This window comes from Microcebus murinus, chromosome 6 (genome assembly GCF_040939455.1).
Source record: "Microcebus murinus isolate Inina chromosome 6, M.murinus_Inina_mat1.0, whole genome shotgun sequence".
NCBI lineage: Eukaryota > Metazoa > Chordata > Mammalia > Primates > Cheirogaleidae > Microcebus > Microcebus murinus.
Genome location: NC_134109.1, coordinates 38,835,037 through 38,852,993, shown reverse-complemented (window position 1 = coordinate 38,852,993; position 17,957 = coordinate 38,835,037). Strand labels below are relative to the sequence as shown.

Here is a 17,957-nt window from a genome sequence, read left to right as displayed (position 1 = left end):
GTGCCATGAAAAGGCTGTGCAGGATGCTGTCCCTGTCAGTAGGTGGCGCTTGCTTGGAGGAACAGGCTATGCTGTTGTTTCTGTGTCCTGCTATCAGCTCTTGTTCTGGGCGGAGCTGGGTTGGGTAAGCCTGCCCTTAGGCACCACCAATGCCTTAGCAGGGGTCAAAGTTCTGTTCTCTGCTTCCAGGAAAAGCTGTCAGGGTGGGGCTGGAATGGTCCCGCTCAGCCAGAAAGTCTGGGTGTGGGGGTGGGGCTGTCTGAGACCTGCAGTCTGGAGCAGGCCTTGCTTCTTTCCACCCTCCCCAACTCCCCAGCTACTCCTGGGCCTCTGCCAGCAGGCCAGACCACACACCACCAGGCTTCCCCGGATTGATGCTGGTGGGGAGGTTCCCTGCGCAGGAATGCCACCTGGGCTGGGCACATTGCCTCCCTTTGAGGGGAGGGTTGCCCTCTAGGACGCTGATCTGCCCCTGGAGGCATGCACACCTCAGCAGGCTGTTCACAAATATCCCTTCTGTGCCCCGGGCAATGCTAGACCTCTGTGCATGGGATCTGGTCTGCAGGTCCGACCTCTGGGTCCCAGAGTTCAAACTGTATCCCCACCAGGGAGAGGAGTTCCGGTCCCAATTCACCCACAGGGAGCCCAAGCTGTGTCTGTGTCTCTCAGCCTCTGAGTCGGCACCGTTCTCCTGGGAACACGGTGCCAGCAGCACCTGGGAGGGCTGGCGGGTAGGGCGCTCACAGTCTGAGTTCCCCTTAGTCAGCTGTAGGGTCCCAAAAGGGAAGGTCCTATTCCCTGGAGGTGCCTCCTGCTGGTGGATGTATTGTCTCTCTGGGCAGCCGAGGGTAGGGTCAGTGGAGGGGAGGAGGAGGCAATATGGCGCCTGCCGCGGGGCTGGTGTCTGTGCACATCGAGGTGCCCCGAGGGATTTGGGAGTCTGGTGCCGTGTATGCTACAGGCTCACCGCTAGCTGGCGGCGGCCATCTCTGGGCTGGTGTCCGCAGGTCTCTCCACCCGCTGGGGAGCCCACCAGTAGTCCCAAATGCAGGGGAGGGGAAAGGTGATTTATCCACCTACCCTTCCCGCTGGTCTCTGGGCTGCTCCGGAGGTCTCAGCTTCCAGTTCTCCTACGCAGCCTCCTCCCGTGGAGTCTCCTGGGTTCTCAGGTACCCGTCCTTCCGGCCCTTGTCTGCTGTCTGCTCGCCTTCTTGCTTCTTTTTTCTAATTTCTGCTAGAATATGTCTTTTCTGCAGAGACACTCTTTCCGGCGGTGTTTCTCGTCCGCCATCTTGATCCTCCCCATTTTCTTGTTTAATTGTCTAAAAACCACTGATAAGGTGTTATTATTGTCCTCCTTTTACAGGTAAGGAAACTGAGGCTTGAAAAATGAAAGCACTTTCTAAAATCATAATGGTAGCAACTATATGTATCTAGGAATTTATCTATTTCTTCTAGTTTTCCAATTTGTTGGTGTATAATTGTTCATAGTGATCTTTTGTATTTCTTTTTTTTTTTGTATATATATATTTTTAGTTGGTCAATTAATTTCTTTCTATTTTTAGTAGAGACGGGGTCTCGCTCAGGATGGTTTCGAACTCCCAACCTCGAGCAATCCGCCCGCCTCGGCCTCCCAGAGTGCTAGGATTACAGGCGTGAGCCACCGCGCCCGGCCTGTCTTTTGTATTTCTGTGGCATCAGTTGCAATGTCTTCTATTTCATTTCTGATTTTATTTATTTGAGTTTTCTCTCTTTTTTTATTAGTTGACCTAGTTAAAGATTTGTGAAATGTCTTTGTTTTTCCAAAAAAAAAAAAAAAAAACAAAAAAAAAAACTATTGTTTTTCTAGTCTCTATTTTATTTATTTATACTCTGATATTTGTTATATTCTTCCTTAATCTAACTTTGGGTTCAGTTTGTTTTTGTTTTTCCTTTTCTAGTTCTTCGAGGTGTAATATAAGATTATTTGAGATTTTTGTTCTTTTTTAATATTGGCATTTATTGTTATAAACTTCCCTCTTAGGACTGCTTTGGCTGTTATCCTATAAGTTTTGTTATGTTCTGTTTTCATTTTCATTTACTCTCAAGATATTTTTAAATTACCCTTTTGATTTCTTGAACCATTGATTGTTCAGGAGCATGTTATTTAATTTCTACATATTTGTGAATTTTCTAGTTTTTCTCCTCTTATTGATTTCTAATTACGTATTGTAGCCATAAAAAATATTTGATATAGTTACAGTCTTAAATTTTTAAGGCTTGCTTTATGGCCTCAAACAATTTATCTTGTAGAGTGTTCTTTGTGCACTTGAGAAGAACTTGTATTCTGCTATTGGATGGAATAGCAGATGTCTCAGTGGAATGTCTCGATGTCTCTGTTAGATTTTTTGATCTAATGTGTAGTTCAAGTCCAATATTCTCTTATTGTTATTCTAGCTGGATGATCTATCCATTTTTGGAAGTAAAGTATTGAATATATCACTATCTATTTCTCCCTTCAGATTTGTTAATATTTTCTTCATGTATTTAGGTTCTCTGATTTTGAGTATATATGCTTATAATTGTTATATTCTCCTGATTAATTGATCCTTTTATCATTATATAATGACCTTCTTTGCTTCTTATGACAATTTGACTTAACATCTGTTTTGTCTGATATAAGTTTAGCTACCCTTGCTCTTTTGGATTCCATTTGCATGGAGTATCTTCACTTTGATTCTGTGTGTATTCTTAAATGTGAAGTCAGTCTCTTTTAGGCAGCATATAGGTGAGTCGTGTTTTTTAATCTATTCAAACACTGTATGTCTTTTGATTGGCAAGTTTAGTCTATTTACATTTGAAGTAATTATTGATAGAAAAAATTTACTATTGCCATTTTGTTAATTATTTTCAGTTGTTTTGTAGACCCTTTGTTCCTTTCTTCTTCTCTTGCAGTCTTTATTTGTGATTTGATGATTTTCTGTAGTGGTATGCATAGTTTCATTACTTTTTCTTCATCTTTTGTGTATTTACTGTAAGTTTTTGCTTTTTTTGTTACCTTGAGGCTTACATAAAACATCTTATTGTTATACCATCTATTTGAAGCTGATAACAACTTAATTTTGATTGCATACAAAAGCTTTTCACTTTTATTCCCTCCGTATATTTTATGTTTTTCATGCCACAATTTATATATTTGTACATTGTATATTCATTAACAAGTTATCATAGCTATAGTTCTTCTCTTATAAATGCTTTTGTCTTTCCACCTTCATACCAGAGTTATAAGTAATATAAATACTAGTATAGTTTTAGACTATTCTGAATTTAATAATATATTACCTTTACCAATCACTGTTATGCTTTCATATATTTTCATGTTACTAATTAGTGGCTTTTTGTTTAAGCCTGAAGAAAACTTCCTTTTACATTTCTTTTAAGGCAGGTCTATTAGTGATGAATTGCCTCAGCTTTTTTTAAATTCTTACTTTTATGAGGGGGTCTAGGAAAGTCTTTTTCTGTTCCATATTCCTAAAAATAGTTTTGCTGCAAAAAGTATTTCTGGTTGCCTTTTTTTATTTCAGCCCTTTGAATATATCATCTCACTTGAATATATCATCTCCTGGTCTGCATGATTTCTGCTGAGAAATGAGCTGATAGACTTATTAAAGTTCCCTTGTATACTTCTTCTCCCTTGCTGCTTTCAAAATTTACTCTTTGTCCTTGGTTTTTGACAGCTTCATTATGTGTGTTAGTGACCTCTTCTCTGAGTTGAATCTGATTGTAGGTCTTTGAGCTTCATTTACCTGGATGTTTATATATTTCCCCAGGTTTAGAATGCTTTCAGCCGTTATTTCTTAAAATAACTTTTCTGGCCCCCATTATCCTTTTGTAATCTCTGTTATGCAAATTTAGCTCTCTTGTGGTATCCCATAGATCCCATAGGATTTCTTTATACTGTTTCATTCTTTTTCCTTTCTTCTCTGATTGTGTTATTTCAAGTAATCTATCTTCAAGTTCACTTATTTTTTCCTATGCTTCTGCTCTTGAAACTATTGCATTTTTTCAATTCAATTAATTAATTAATTAATTTTAGGCTGGTCAAATGAAGCAGAAGGAGTGGAGAAGGAACAAAAGAATCTGTAACTGGTTGTGGTTAATTAGTTGTGAATACCCCTGTGCTCGCTCCAAAATTTCTGTTTGGTTCTTTTTTTTTTTTTTTATGTCTTTATTAAGCTTCTTTTGTTCTTGTATTGTTTTCCTGACTTCAATAATTTGTTTATCTGTGTTTTCTTGTAGTTTGCAAAGAATTATTTTAAATTCTTTGTCAGGCTGTTTGTGGATCTTCAGTTCTTTGGGGTCAGTTACTAGAAATATATTTTGTTCTTTTAGTGGTATCATGTTTCCCTGATTCTTCATGATCTCTGTAGCCTTGCATAGGTATATGTGCATTTGAGGAAGGATTCACCTCTTCCAGAGTTTCTTTGCTTCCATACTTGAGTGTGCTGTGGCCCTGAGTCTAGTGGCAAGGGGCATCAAGTATCAGGGGTATAGTATCTTATAGGCTTAGGCAACTATGGCCTGTTACATTGATCTCTGATCCTTGGTGGCAAGAGCTGCAGAATGTCTCCAGTGGCTGTGAGGGCTGTTTGAATCCTCAGCAGTGCTTCTGGGTCTAGCTGCAAGGGACTGGGGCAGCCAAAGTTGGGGGGTAAGGCCAGTGATGTATGCACACTCATCTGTGGGGGTTGGCTGCATCTACATGTGTAACAATAGGGTCCAGGTGTGGATGTGCACAGAGTTGTATGGGCTGCGGCCAGGGGCAGGGGTTGGGACCAACTGCAAGCACACATGTGATAGTGGGGACTGGTCGCGTGCACATGGCTATAGAAGTTAGGGTTGGTGGTGTGCATGGTTACAGAGTCCAGCCCACAGGGACCAGGCAAACTTTGTTTCCTGGGCTTGCGGCAAGCATGTGCCTAGTTGCAAGGACTAGCTATGGGCTTATGTCCAGTGTTAGAGACTGGTGATAGGTGTCAGGCAGCTGTGTGCACTTGCAGAGCTATAGGCCCAGAGCTGGCAGCATGCACACATATGGCTGCAAGGGCCAGTCATGGACACAAGCATAGTGGAGGGGCCAGTGATAGTAGTCTGGGCTAGCTGCAGGGATCAGCCACAGGTGTGCACACAGCAGTGGGCGCTGGGGCTGTTTGCAGGCATGTACACAGTGATTTCACTTGGTTCCTGGGCCCGTGTGGATCTGGGGAGGAAGGAGGGGGAGAGTTGATGGCTTAAACATCTGGAAACAGGGAAGGCAAAAAACTGCAAGGTCTTCAGTGTGGCTAAACCTGAAGGGGATCTGTTGCAGTTATGCTGACTGTTGGCTCCCTGGTGGCAAAAGCTTGCTAGCGTCTTCTGTGCAGCAAGTTGCTGAGATCCACCTCAGTGAACACTTTGGTATTCTCGGTGGTGAAAGCTCTGTGGCAGCTGCAAGGGTTATTGAGGTCCTTGGCAGAGAAGGCTGCTGGAATCCTGTGCAGAGTAGGTCACTAAGGACCATGGTGGCTCATGCCATTGCATGGCTGATACTGATAACTCTCATTCTTCTTCCTTTTTTTCAGTCATGCCAGTCTTCAGCAGTTTGCATGGGGTATAACTGATGCTCATTGCTGGTTGTTCAGGCAGTGCCCTGAAAAGTTGGGGAAGCTGATTTTCCACCCTGCTCTCCCTTGCTGTTCAAGAGGAACTCACAAGTTAGGGAGTTCTGTCTCTGTGCTGAACAGTGCTAGCTTTGGTGATGGGATGATGTAGGCAAAATGAAACTGTCCTTACTCCCCTTTTTGTGTGATTGTTCTTGGGTTTTTTCTTCCCTTGTATTGCTGTAGCTTCTCAAGTGGATTCCCAAGCTCTTCCAGAGTTATTTTCATTCATGGATAGCTGACCAATTATTGTTATTTGTGAGGGGAATGAAAGCTGTGTTCTCCTACTTTCCTAACTTGCTGACATCATTCCTTGCTTAATTTTAATAGTTTTATCATATTTATATATTCCATGTTTAATTTTGTATGTTCAGAATTTTATATAAAAGAAACCATGCTCTATATATTTTTAACTTGTTTTTTTGTTTTGTGTTCAGCATTGTGAGATTCAACCATGTTGATGTATGCAGACAGCTGTAGTTCATTTATTTTCACTTTTGATAGTATCCTTTATGTAAGTAATAGATTTATTTATCCATTCTCTTGTCAGTGGACATTTGGGTTGTTGTCCTTTTGCTATAAAAAGCACTACTGCTGTAAATACTATGAATATGCCCTTTGGAGTCCTTAGGTGGGGCAATCTAATGGGTTACCTTGTCCCTGTCTCTGTTACTATTATCTTCCTACTTTCCATGTGGCTTATACTGCCCTTGCTTCTACGTTTTTTGCAAGTCCAGAGAGGGGCAGAGAGTTTATGAGGTATTGTCAAGGGATGGCAGCATTTGCCACACATGAATGAATATACCCTTCACTTCAAAATATCTTCGCTTCTTTTGTTATGTTGTAGTTCTCAAGGCCTCTGCCTTAGCCCCTTCTCTGTTCTCATTCTATTCCTTTTTCCTAAATATTCACATCTATTTTATGGTTTGAAATACTATCGAAATACTGATAACAAATTGACATCTTCATTCCATAACTCTTTTCTTGTCACTTGGGCCATATATCCAGCTGCCACACTGCATCTCTATTCATGTGTCTCTACTCTTCAGACTCAAATCCAAAGTTAAACTCATAATCTTTCCCTTCTTTCCTCTACCTTTCCTATTTGCTTCTCCAGTTTTCCATTGTCTCTTGAGGGTATCTTTCCTATTCCACATGACTAGATTCCTGGAAATTGACCTTGACACTACTTCCTCCCCCACCCTATATCCACGGGCTCAATTGACACTTAAATATCCCTGAATCAGTACTTTATTTTCACTGCCACTACCCTAATCCAAGGCACCAGTGTCTTAAGCCTAGACTAGAGAAAGATTCTTCTAAGGAATCTCTCTTTGTCAACTCCTGCTTTTTTTGAATCCATTGTGCAGCCAAAGTGGCCTATTTAAATTACCAGTTTCTTAATAAAAACTTTTCAGTGGCTTCCCATTGCCCTTTGAATAAAATTCACAGTTCTTAACATTTCCTATAAGACCTTCTTTTGTATACCTTCTGCCTACATCTCTAACCCTCATCCTGAGCTGGAACCACCTTTCCCTTATATTCTCAATACATACTGTGTCTCCTTACAACTTCATATGTATTCTTCTTTGTGCTTGGATCACTCCTGTGCTCCCATTCCTCCCTAGCTAATTCTTCCATATCCATTGTCTCTAAGCTTAACTGTCATTTCCTTAGGGGGAGACCTTTTCTGATCTTATTTATGTTGGCTTCCCTTTAGATCCACCCTTATCAAGCCCTAACTTTCTCATTCACAACATTCATTATTTAATATCTTTCTTTTCTGCTGCATTATGAAGTCCATGAAAACATGGAGCTGTTGCTCTCTGTGTTATTATCAATGTTGCTTCAATACCTGGCACATAGTAGGCACTCAGTAATTTTTTTTTTAAAGAACGAATGAGCTGCATTTATCTGAACTTCTGCATTTTGTCTGCCTCACTCTTAGGGATAAATATACTCAGCCTGCCTTTATAAAGAAATGATGAAAATTCTGGCACATATCTGTTACTAACATGAAATTCACAGTAGTAAAAGATTACAGTAGACAAACCAGAATTAGGCACTAGATTTTTTAGGAATGTTACAAATGAAATTCAGAAATGAGGAAATTTATAATATCTACTGTATTTTCACAGAAGTGGCACTTGTTCCTCATTGAGATACACAAAATCTAGGCTTTTATATTATTTACTATTTTTAGATTTTTTTTTTTTTGAGACAGAGTCTCACTTTGTTGCCCAGGCTAGAGTGAGTGCTGTGGCATCAGCCTAGCTCACAGCAACCTCAAACTCCTGGGCTCAGGCGATCCTCCTGTCTCAGCCTCCCAAGTAGCTGGGACTACAGGCATGTGCCACCATGCCCGACTAATCTTTTGTATATATATTTTTAGTTGTCCAATTAATTTCTTTCTATTTTTAGTAGAGACGGGGTCTTGCTCAGGCTGGTTTTGAACTCCTGACCTCGAGCAATCCGCCCACCTCGGCCTCCCAGAGTGCTAGGATTACAGGCGTGAGCCACCGTGCCTGGCCAATTTTTAGATTTTTTATGAAACGTTGTCTTTCCCTTTTCTTCCCATTTATTTCTTGAATAAATTCATAGGAATGAGTATCATAATGTTTTAAGGATCAATAAGTAAAAACATTATGTATACCTTTTTTGTGTAATCTCATCTAATCATATAAGAACAGTATCAAAATTAGCCAAACATAAAAATCTGTCACTGAGATAAACATCTGGTTTTGAAAAGCATATTTAAAATGTATTAAAAATCATTTGGTCTATTGGCTACTTTTTTTTTTTTTGAGACAGAGTCTCGCTTTGTTGCCCAGGCTAGAGTGAGTGCCGTGGCGTCAGCCTAGCTCACAGCAACCTCAAACTCCTGGGCTCGAGTGATCCTTCTGCCTCAGCCTCCCGGGTAGCTGGGACTACAGGCATGCGCCACCATGCCCGGCTAATTTTTTTTTTATATATATATCAGTTGGCCAATTAATTTCTTTCTATTTATAGTAGAGACGGGGTCTCGCTCTTGCTCAGGCTGGTTTTGAACTCCTGACCTTGAGCAATCCGCCCGCCTCGGCCTCCCAAGAGCTAGGATTACAGGCGTGAGCCACATATTGGCTACTTTTTATTATCTCTTTTCATGGCTGTATTAGAGTCTATCTTCATAGCACCTGTTCCTGAGATATTCCTGTGTTTGTATGTATTATATAGACAAAGTCTATCAGTTGATATATCCAGCACTATGAACAACACTCATAAAATAGAGTTACATTCAAGTAACTCTATCTTCTGTGTGTTCTATAGTTCACAGTTAAATCAAGAAAGTATTCCTTTCATTATGTAATTATACCTTCAGTAATAGCTTTCTCTATCCTGAAATACTTAGTGTGCTCTTTGATAGCAATAAATTGTACAGTTAATTTCAGTTACAAAGCCTTCTCTGAGCAATGTATATTCAGTTATTGAATATAAATAATAATAAGTCATATTCTATACCTGGATATTACATGGCTTTTAATTTCTAAATATGAGCTTTGCTGTTTGGATGGTCTAAATGTCTGGCATAATTGTTCACTATCTTCCCAAATGTGTTGGTATAAATCTGCAATCAGCTTTAATTATTCATTTATTCAAGTTGTATTCTCACTTGCTGGCTGGATGATAAGGTGAAAAGTAATGTCATGACTGCCTATGATGTTTGTTACATTTTTGGTTGTAGTTCATGAAGCTATGTGTTTTTATAACCAAAACACCTTCAGAATTATGGACAGTACTTCTGACTTTTAGTGCCTTTTCCTGTTTACCTTAGAATATATGATTATCCGTCCTCCCTGTAAACAGTTTATCTATTATTTGGATTAGATTAGGACATCTAAGCACAAACCTTAGTTTTCAAAATGTTTTTTGCTTTTTAGTGGTAGTTGTTGGAGCACACTATTGCTCTGGTTGTTTTTAAATCTCATTGAGATAGATTTCACATTGTTAATGTAAATCCTTTATAGCTTTGGCTGAACTTGTGCAAGAGCTCTTGGTCATGACAGCTGAGATCAGCTGGCTGATCTCTCTTAATGACAGTTAGATTTAAATTTTGTGGGCTGGACACAGATCTGTTTGGGACTTGTCTGGTTAATGCATGATGGCGTTAAATGCAGACTTCAAATGGGCCACCTTGTAAAAAGAAAGTCTTAGTCTCTAGAGTTCACTACCTTTCTTAGTTTGAACCAGTTCGAGTTTTTAACTCTCCATAGGGCCTGGTAATTTGGGGAGAAGGAAACTAATATGAACTTCACATTTTCATTTCAGTTTAAATTCTGAGATTTCTTGATTCTCTGGAGCCAGTGTGTCTCAAAGGTTATCTATCATGAATGGGTTATGACCGGAGGGAAAGAGTGCTGCTGCCTCTTGGTCATGAGTGACAGCCCTTGCCCTCTGCCCCTGGCTGAGAGAGAACCCAAAGCATTGCTGAATAGCACTAAAATGAGCTGAGTCCATGACTTCAGCCAGATGGTCAATATAGGGCTTTTAAATGAAGGGAAATAGTAAAAAAGTAATCTCAGAGGCACTCTCATGTTAAAGAACTGAGAAAATGAAGTCTTTCTGAAGCCAAGTGTAAATTATACCACCTTCTTAGGGAGTAAAAGCTGCTAAATGTAACAGAAGAAAATGACAGTGTAGGAAATCAGAGTTCAGGAACAAACCTTCAGGAGTGGTTTTCTAATGCTTAATCTTGTCTTACTCCTCTCTAAGGATCCACTGCTCCTTTTCCCTCCCCCTTCTCCAAGGTCTGTTTGAAAGGGATTTTGATAGAGAAGAAAGGTAATTTTAAACAGAGCATAAATTAGGGCATAAGATGACCTTTATATAAGAATTATCTTAAATGTGCTTTTGAAAACATATTTTTAAGCCTTATTAAGAAAATAATCAAAGGTATGATTTTTTAAATCTTTGAGTTTGTTCAGCTTTCAGTAAAATAAGGTATAGATAGCAAAATAAGTGAACCTCTTTTTTACTTTCCTGGTTTCTGCTTATAAGATTTACACGTATTTAAAATAAACCCATGAAAAGCAGGAATAGTGTCCTAGGATTGGATAAATAGAACAATTACCTCCAGGCTGCAAAACTCAACTGAGCTTGACTTTTGGAAATAAATTTGGCTAAGACTTCTTCCTCATTCTGTTGTATAAAGGTATACATGAAATGATACTGACCTCTGCCAGAAACCCCAGGAATCCTATTCAGTGATGTACTTGTAATGGTCATGAAAGAATTAAAACAACACAGATGTGGATTAATGTGAAAAAGTAGGCAAAACACTAAATTCTCATTGTGTGGTTTCAATGTGGCAGATCCTTTAAAATACTTTGGCACACCACAATAATTAAAGGGTTTAAGAACATTGAGTTAAGATATCTAGAAAATAAAAGCCCACAATAGAATAACAGGAATGAACTTTGTTTTATTTTTTTTAATTAGAATTAATGTAGGTTACTATGGTGAAAATATTTTGACATACTTAACAGTAATGGTTTTGTGCAGCCCTAGAGATCAAAAACAGCAATGTAAATAAGCAGGACTCTTAAAGACTTATACTCACAGACATGTTTAATGTAAATGATTGCTAGAAGGGAAGTGCATTTTCTTCAATGTTATGCAAAGAAATTTTAATTGACTTGATTTTGGCAGTGAGAATTGTACAACTTAGCATTAATAACTCAAATTTAAAAATATTTGCTCATTGCTCTGGATTATGACTGTTCAAGAAATACTATTTTCAAACACTAATTAATCATTTTAGATAAACTTTTTTTACACATTTATGGCATCAGTGAGTATGACTGTTTATTACATTTTACCTATAAAAACTGAACTGCTTTATATACTCTTTATGGAAACAGTCCACAGTCATAAATTAAAAGATGCAACTGTTTTGGATATTTTACTGGTGGTCCTGTGTTTTCCTGCCAGCAATGCAGCTGTTTCAGGTTTCTCAGGATAACATATAAAAAGCCGTATGCACACTACAAGTTTATGCTCAAATTGCCAAGCCAGAAATGGTATGACTCAACTTTCCCAGAAGCAAGCTGTACCAAAATGTGATGAATCAAAACAGTTAGTTGCACAGTGGTTTGTTTTACAGCTATGAAAATCCATTCTCATTTGTGATAGTTGGCTTCTTAAGGTTGACAAACATTCTACTTTGGTGCTTGAATTTTGCTGTGAGTAGACATCCATTGAAGCTAAGACTGTGCTTTCCTTTTGAGCATCTGAAGAAAGGAAAGGGTGATACAACATTATCTGGTGTGAGGATAAAAATTAGCTGAAAACTTATATCAGAAATGAAACATTTCATTTTCAAGTTACCTCTAAAAATATTACTCACTTACTATTTGTATGATAGTTATTGAATTCTTAGTAAGGCCAGGTTAATTTTCAGACTTTCTGAGGTGACTTAACACTTACCTCATTTCTTACGCATCAGAATCTTAACAGTTGACATTTTACTGTGTCCTGGGAGGTAATAAGCAAATAACATTATTGCCATGTGGTAGGTATAGTGAATCCCTATTTAAATCTTGTGGGACCTAAGGTTCTATCAAGAGTTTGACAGTGACTAATATCAGTAGTCTCTGAAGTGGGATGCATGTATGTAAGATGGGTTATAGGGAGAAAATACTAGAACTTTTATTTAAATATTTTTATTTCATCCTTTATATTTTGTTTATTTTATAATATATTTACTATATTAGTATAATATATATAATTATATATTATATATGAAAATATATGAGTATTCTATGTATATAATTAATAAATATACAAGTTTCAGAGATGTGTGCTCAAATATGTCTTACTGCTATAAATGCACTATCAAAAAAATTTTAGTTTGTTGCTCAATAAATATTAATTTCCTTTCTCCTTCCCCTTTCACCCTTGGCAGAGAAGCAAAGAACTGAGTTAGCACCTTGATTTGTGGCAGTGTGAATAAATTATAGCCAATTCCAAGAGCTTAGCTTGCCTCTTTGACCAATTTTTCTATTTGGTTTCTTATGTTGCCATATATGTGTTAATTACACAGGTTTATTAAACATGGATACAAATGAAAAACAGACTTGTTATTATGTTAGAAGTAATAAGTTGCTCATGCATTAAGATCTTGACACACAGGAAGTTTGAATGAATGAGTAGAAAAGGTTCCAAGTTATTAAAATGTTCTGGTACCTGATTTATTCATTTGCCATACCCATAATTCTAAGGTGGGTGAAGCTCCTTTACTTCCTGAGACTTAAAGAAACAATGTAGTTTCTTAAACTGAACATTAAAGCAAAGCTGGGAATATTTGTTTCCAGTGGTGTTGGTAGTCATGCTAACAAATGCCCCCCTTTGGCCAGGATTGTCCTTTGTTTTGTCTGTTTTTAAGGTAGAAAGCTTTAATTGCTAAAAAAGACTATGTGTGAGTGAGGAAAAACTGTGTCTGTTACACTGTCTTTTGAGATCAAAAGACTTTTCTGTATCTACTATTTCATACATTATTTTGAATTCAGGCTCAGTCTCAGATTCCTTGGCATGTAATTTCTAAGATTTCTTTTCCTGCAAGAAAGGAGACAATATATTTTTGAAATATTGAAGTAATTTTGAAGAAACTAGTATGTTTTCTTCGCTCCCATTTGTTTAGGTATTTAGGGGTTTGCTTTAAAACATATTTATGTAAAAGTATTAGTAATACAATATTATTATGATATTGTATATTTATTAAGTGTATGCCAAGAAGGAGAGCATTAGTTAGGTGCTCAAGCAACAGCGAGTAAAACAGATCAGCCCTGAAAATTGTGAAACAATGAAAATTTTAGTAGCAAGTATTATTTTTGAAACCTCTTTCAAAAACTGTTTTTTTAGACCTTACTATAATTTGCTTTGTATTTTAGTACTAGTTTAGGCACTGTGTGTATAGTTGGCATATTTCCTTTTGAATGATAATAATCCATTTATAAAAGTCAGAACATTTTAATCTCAGAATTCCTCTTTAAAGTTTGAGTCACTTTTACTATTGTTTGTAAAAATGTTACCAATTTGTATTTGCTTTCTATATCAATGCTATACTTTTTGTTTCGTTTTAGATATTTAAACCATGTCAGAGCTGCCTCTCCACAGGACCTTGCTGGAGGCTACACTTCTTCACTTGCTTGTCACAGAGCACTACAGGATGCATTCAGTGGGCTTTTCTGGCAGCCCAGTTAACCTTTACTTCTGTTTATAAGATTTGGACCTTGGAGCTGAACCAGGGAGCTAGCAAAAGTAAAGCAGACTTGTAAAATTATAGCCATATGCAGCTGCACAGAACAGAACTACCAATAGTAGCTGTGTTAAAGTATTTATAAAGAGAAATTTCAGAACTAAACTGAGTAATATGGGGGATACATGTTTGTGAAAAATATTTTTTACTTATATTTTTCTGAGAGAGATTGATGCAGTAAGCCTCATCTGATGGAAGAGAGGAATAAATAATTCACCTATTTATGTTTAAGGTTGACAGACTTGTAAAATCTTTTTAAAAATAAAGCTAGACTTTATATTAAGTTTTGTGGTTTTTCTCTTATTACAATGTTTTACTTGAACACATTTTAAAATGCCATTTTGATTACAACATTTAGTGTTAATATCCAAGTCTATTATTTCTCCTCATAAAATGTTCTCTTTTTTTCCTAATGTCTTCTTAATACTAGCCCAGACAAGTAGATATATTTCCTCCAATCAGCAGACTGTGGCAAGTAAAACCTGACCTATGATAATGTCATTCCCTCAATATTAAGGACTCAATGACTGTTTTGAACAGTGGAAAGTGAGGCAAACCTTGATCAAGGTGTTATAGTTCCCAGCTGTGAGCCACACTCAGGCTAAAACAGAGCACAGCATTAACCTGTTTTAATGATAAATTCAAAGAAATAAGTTAATAAAATTTAATACTTAAATGACACCTTTCACTTCCAATGTGACCTCATTTTATGATGAAAACTTGGAGACTGAAAAAGGTACATTTTAAGTGATATTTCCCTATGTGTAAATTGTAAACTCTGATGTAGCTTTCTGTTTAAATTTCAAAGGCTTTTATTATACCCAGTGTTTTGCTTAAAGAGTTTGTGGATAGGATGATATTTGTACCATCTCAATCTTATATCAGTCTGTTACATATAGACCACTGGATATGGGACATAGTTTCTCAAGGAAATTAAAGGATTTCCTATCAAATCTCCATTACAACAGATGTTATTAGCTTTATGGATAGAAAGTTATGTGAAAGAAGACTTCTGGCTACATTAAGGTGCAATATCCATATGTAATAACTCCATCTTATTTTACTAATAAACAGGTATTAATTTCAGGAATACATCTTCATCTTTACAATACTTTTGTCTTTTATAAATGAGAGAACCAAAATATTGAGTAATTGAGTAGGCAAAGATCATATTCCCAAGTTAGTAAAAAGCCAGAATTAGAACACAGGTTCTTTTTGTTTTTAAGCTGAAGTCCAGTTCTATCTATACTTCACCAGGCTGTATATTCCATTCCACATATCCATTAGGCATTTCCCAAATGAGGATTAGTATTTCTTAAATACAATCTATAAATCTGTTCAAATAATGAGAAGATTGAATTTATAGTTAAGGCTTTGTGGCATCCAATTGCAAAAATAAGGTATCTACTCTATTAAAAACAAACACTATTACTTATTCTTAGTATCTTGTATAATATATTTAAAAGAGAATGAACTAATTAATAAAACATTTCAAAGGCTTTCAAGACTTGTTTTGAGCCTACCTTGTTGTGGAAGTTGCACGTATCTGGTTTGGCAAATGAGTTCTAAAACCTTTATATATTTGTAAATATTTTATACTTGCTATGGCTGTACTATGTTCAATAGGCCAAATTTAGAAGTTGTTAACTGACTTATTAGATCAAACAGAATGATGAAAAATAACCTAATGACAGTAATTCACTGAATTCACCAAACACCAGAAATGTTCTAAATTGATGTGCTTATCCCCTATCCTCTGAATGATTTCCTCTCAGAAACAAAGGCTATGTCTTTCATCAAAGACAAGTCTTTCATCTACATGAATTAAGCCTTTTAACAATTTACAACACTAATACAGAAATATAAATAATAGTTTACAACTACTGTATAACCTATGTGTCAAGCACTGTGCCTTGTGCTTTCTTTGTGTATTACCTAATCCTCTCAACAGTGCTGCTGTTATTTCCCCCATTTTAACATATGAGGGAGCTGAGGCATAGAGGTTAAGTAACTTGCCAAGAGTCCTATAACATAAAAATAGTAGAGTTGGGATTTGAACTCAAGTAGTTAGACTCCAGAGTCCATGCTCTTGAAATGACTGTCAAACAACAGCTGTGTTAAAACTAGGTGTGGGTAGTCAAACTCAATAAGACTTCCAGGAGGTTTTACAGATCAAGCATGTAGATCTTTTAGGGGATATAAATGACATCAACTAAATGATCTTGTTGATACCTGGAGAGAAGTTCTGAGAAATTCATTATGTAGAAAATGATTTTACTAATAACTACACTCCCTTTTAACAGAATGCATTTACATCCTAATTAGGATGCATTATTAGTCTTCTTTAATTTGATTCAATAAATATTTTATCTAAAATTCCTTTCGAAGCTATCTTTAGGCTGTCAACAGATGGTCAGATAATCATTTTAAGGTGGCAGAAAATTTGTCAAAAATTTAATAAAGTTAAAAATTATATCTAATGAACATCAAGAATTCATTTATTAGGTATCACATCTAAAAGTTTAGGGTAGGTCTAGATTTAAATAATTATATAATCACATGTTCACTTATCTACTCTCACTCTGAGGGAAAAGAGGGGAGGAGTTAAAATGTTAATAGAAACATTTAGGGATTCTGTTTTCTTGACAATTATATATTGCATATTTTGTCTAAGGGGTGACTAAATGTAAGCAAGTCTTACCACTTTACATGTATGAATAAGAACATAATTTATACACATACTTCATAACCTAGCACATCAATGTACTCAACCCAGTACTTGGGTTGAGTTTCAAAACAATTTGAGTTTAAATGCCTTTAAATAAGGAATAAGGGGCCGGGCGCGGTGGCTCACGCCTGTAATCCTAGCACTCTGGGAGGCCGAGGCGGGTGGATCGCTCGAGGTCGGGAGTTCAAAACCAGCCTGAGCAACAGCGAGACCCCGTCTCTACTATAAACAGAAAGAAATTAATTGGCCAACTAATATATATAGAAAAAAATTAGCCGGGCATGGTGGCGCGTGCCTATAGTCCCAGCTACTCGGGAGGCTGAGGCAGGAGGATCACTTGAGCCCAGGAGTTTGAGGTTGCTGTGAGCTAGGCTGACGCCACAGCACTCACTCTAGCCTGGGCAACAAAGCGAGACTCTGTCTCAAAAAAAAAAAAAAAAAAAAAAAAATAAGGAATAAGGGCACCAATTCAAACAGAATGGTGAGGGGGATGGACACGCTTGAAGCTGTTACTTGAGGGGGGGAGGAGGGGCATGGGCAATATATGTAACCTTAACACTTGTACCCCCATAATACACTAAAATAAAAATTAAAAAAAAACAGAATGGTGAAAAATAACCTAAATGACAACAATTCACTGAATTCATTCATACTTCTTACCATTTATTGCCCTCATTTATTTACATTACCAAGATGCCCAGCTAATTTTTCTATTTTAGTAGAGACAACCTCTTGCTCAGGCTTGTCTTGAACTCGAGAGTTCAAGCAATCCTGTCTTTGCCTCCCAGAGTGCTAGGATTATAGGCGTGAGCCACCATGCATGGCCTTCTGAAGGCATTGAATTTATAATTAATGGTCTAGATTAGGGATCCTCAAACCTTTTCTTTAGGGCTAGATAGTAAATATTTTAAGCTTTGTGGGCTAACAGGAGAAATCGAGGACATTATGTAGTTATATAGGTACTTACATCATGAGCTAAAACCAGTTGCCACAATTTGTTTTTATTGCCAAATTCAAAATGTAATTTTTGTAATGCCTTTTTTTGGGGAATAACATTGCCTTTAATTGGGAATCTACGTAATTATAAATGATCAATTGTAAATGGTCACCTGTTAATGATTATCATTAACTATCAGTAACTATTAACATTAATGGTAATGAGATTTTATACATTTCATATTTTAAAATGTCTTTTCACACAGGTACTCATATCAATTCAGAGTATATACTACTAACTGAGCATATTCATTACTTGGAA

The 17,957-nt window shown here is 37.2% G+C and overlaps 1 protein-coding gene across 1 annotated transcript in view; it reads left to right on the top strand.

Annotated features, from left to right (window-relative positions):
* The window catches only part of MNAT1 (MNAT1 component of CDK activating kinase), a 203,670-nt gene extending 189,416 nt beyond the window's left edge, over positions 1-14,254 (top strand). The window contains exon 8 of the mRNA XM_012777644.3: positions 13,796-14,254. Coding sequence (XP_012633098.1) covers positions 13,796-13,916 — 121 coding nt within the window. The 3' untranslated portion in view covers positions 13,917-14,254. The remainder of the gene's footprint in view (positions 1-13,795) is intronic.
* Positions 14,255-17,957: the final 3,703 nt, after the last annotated feature.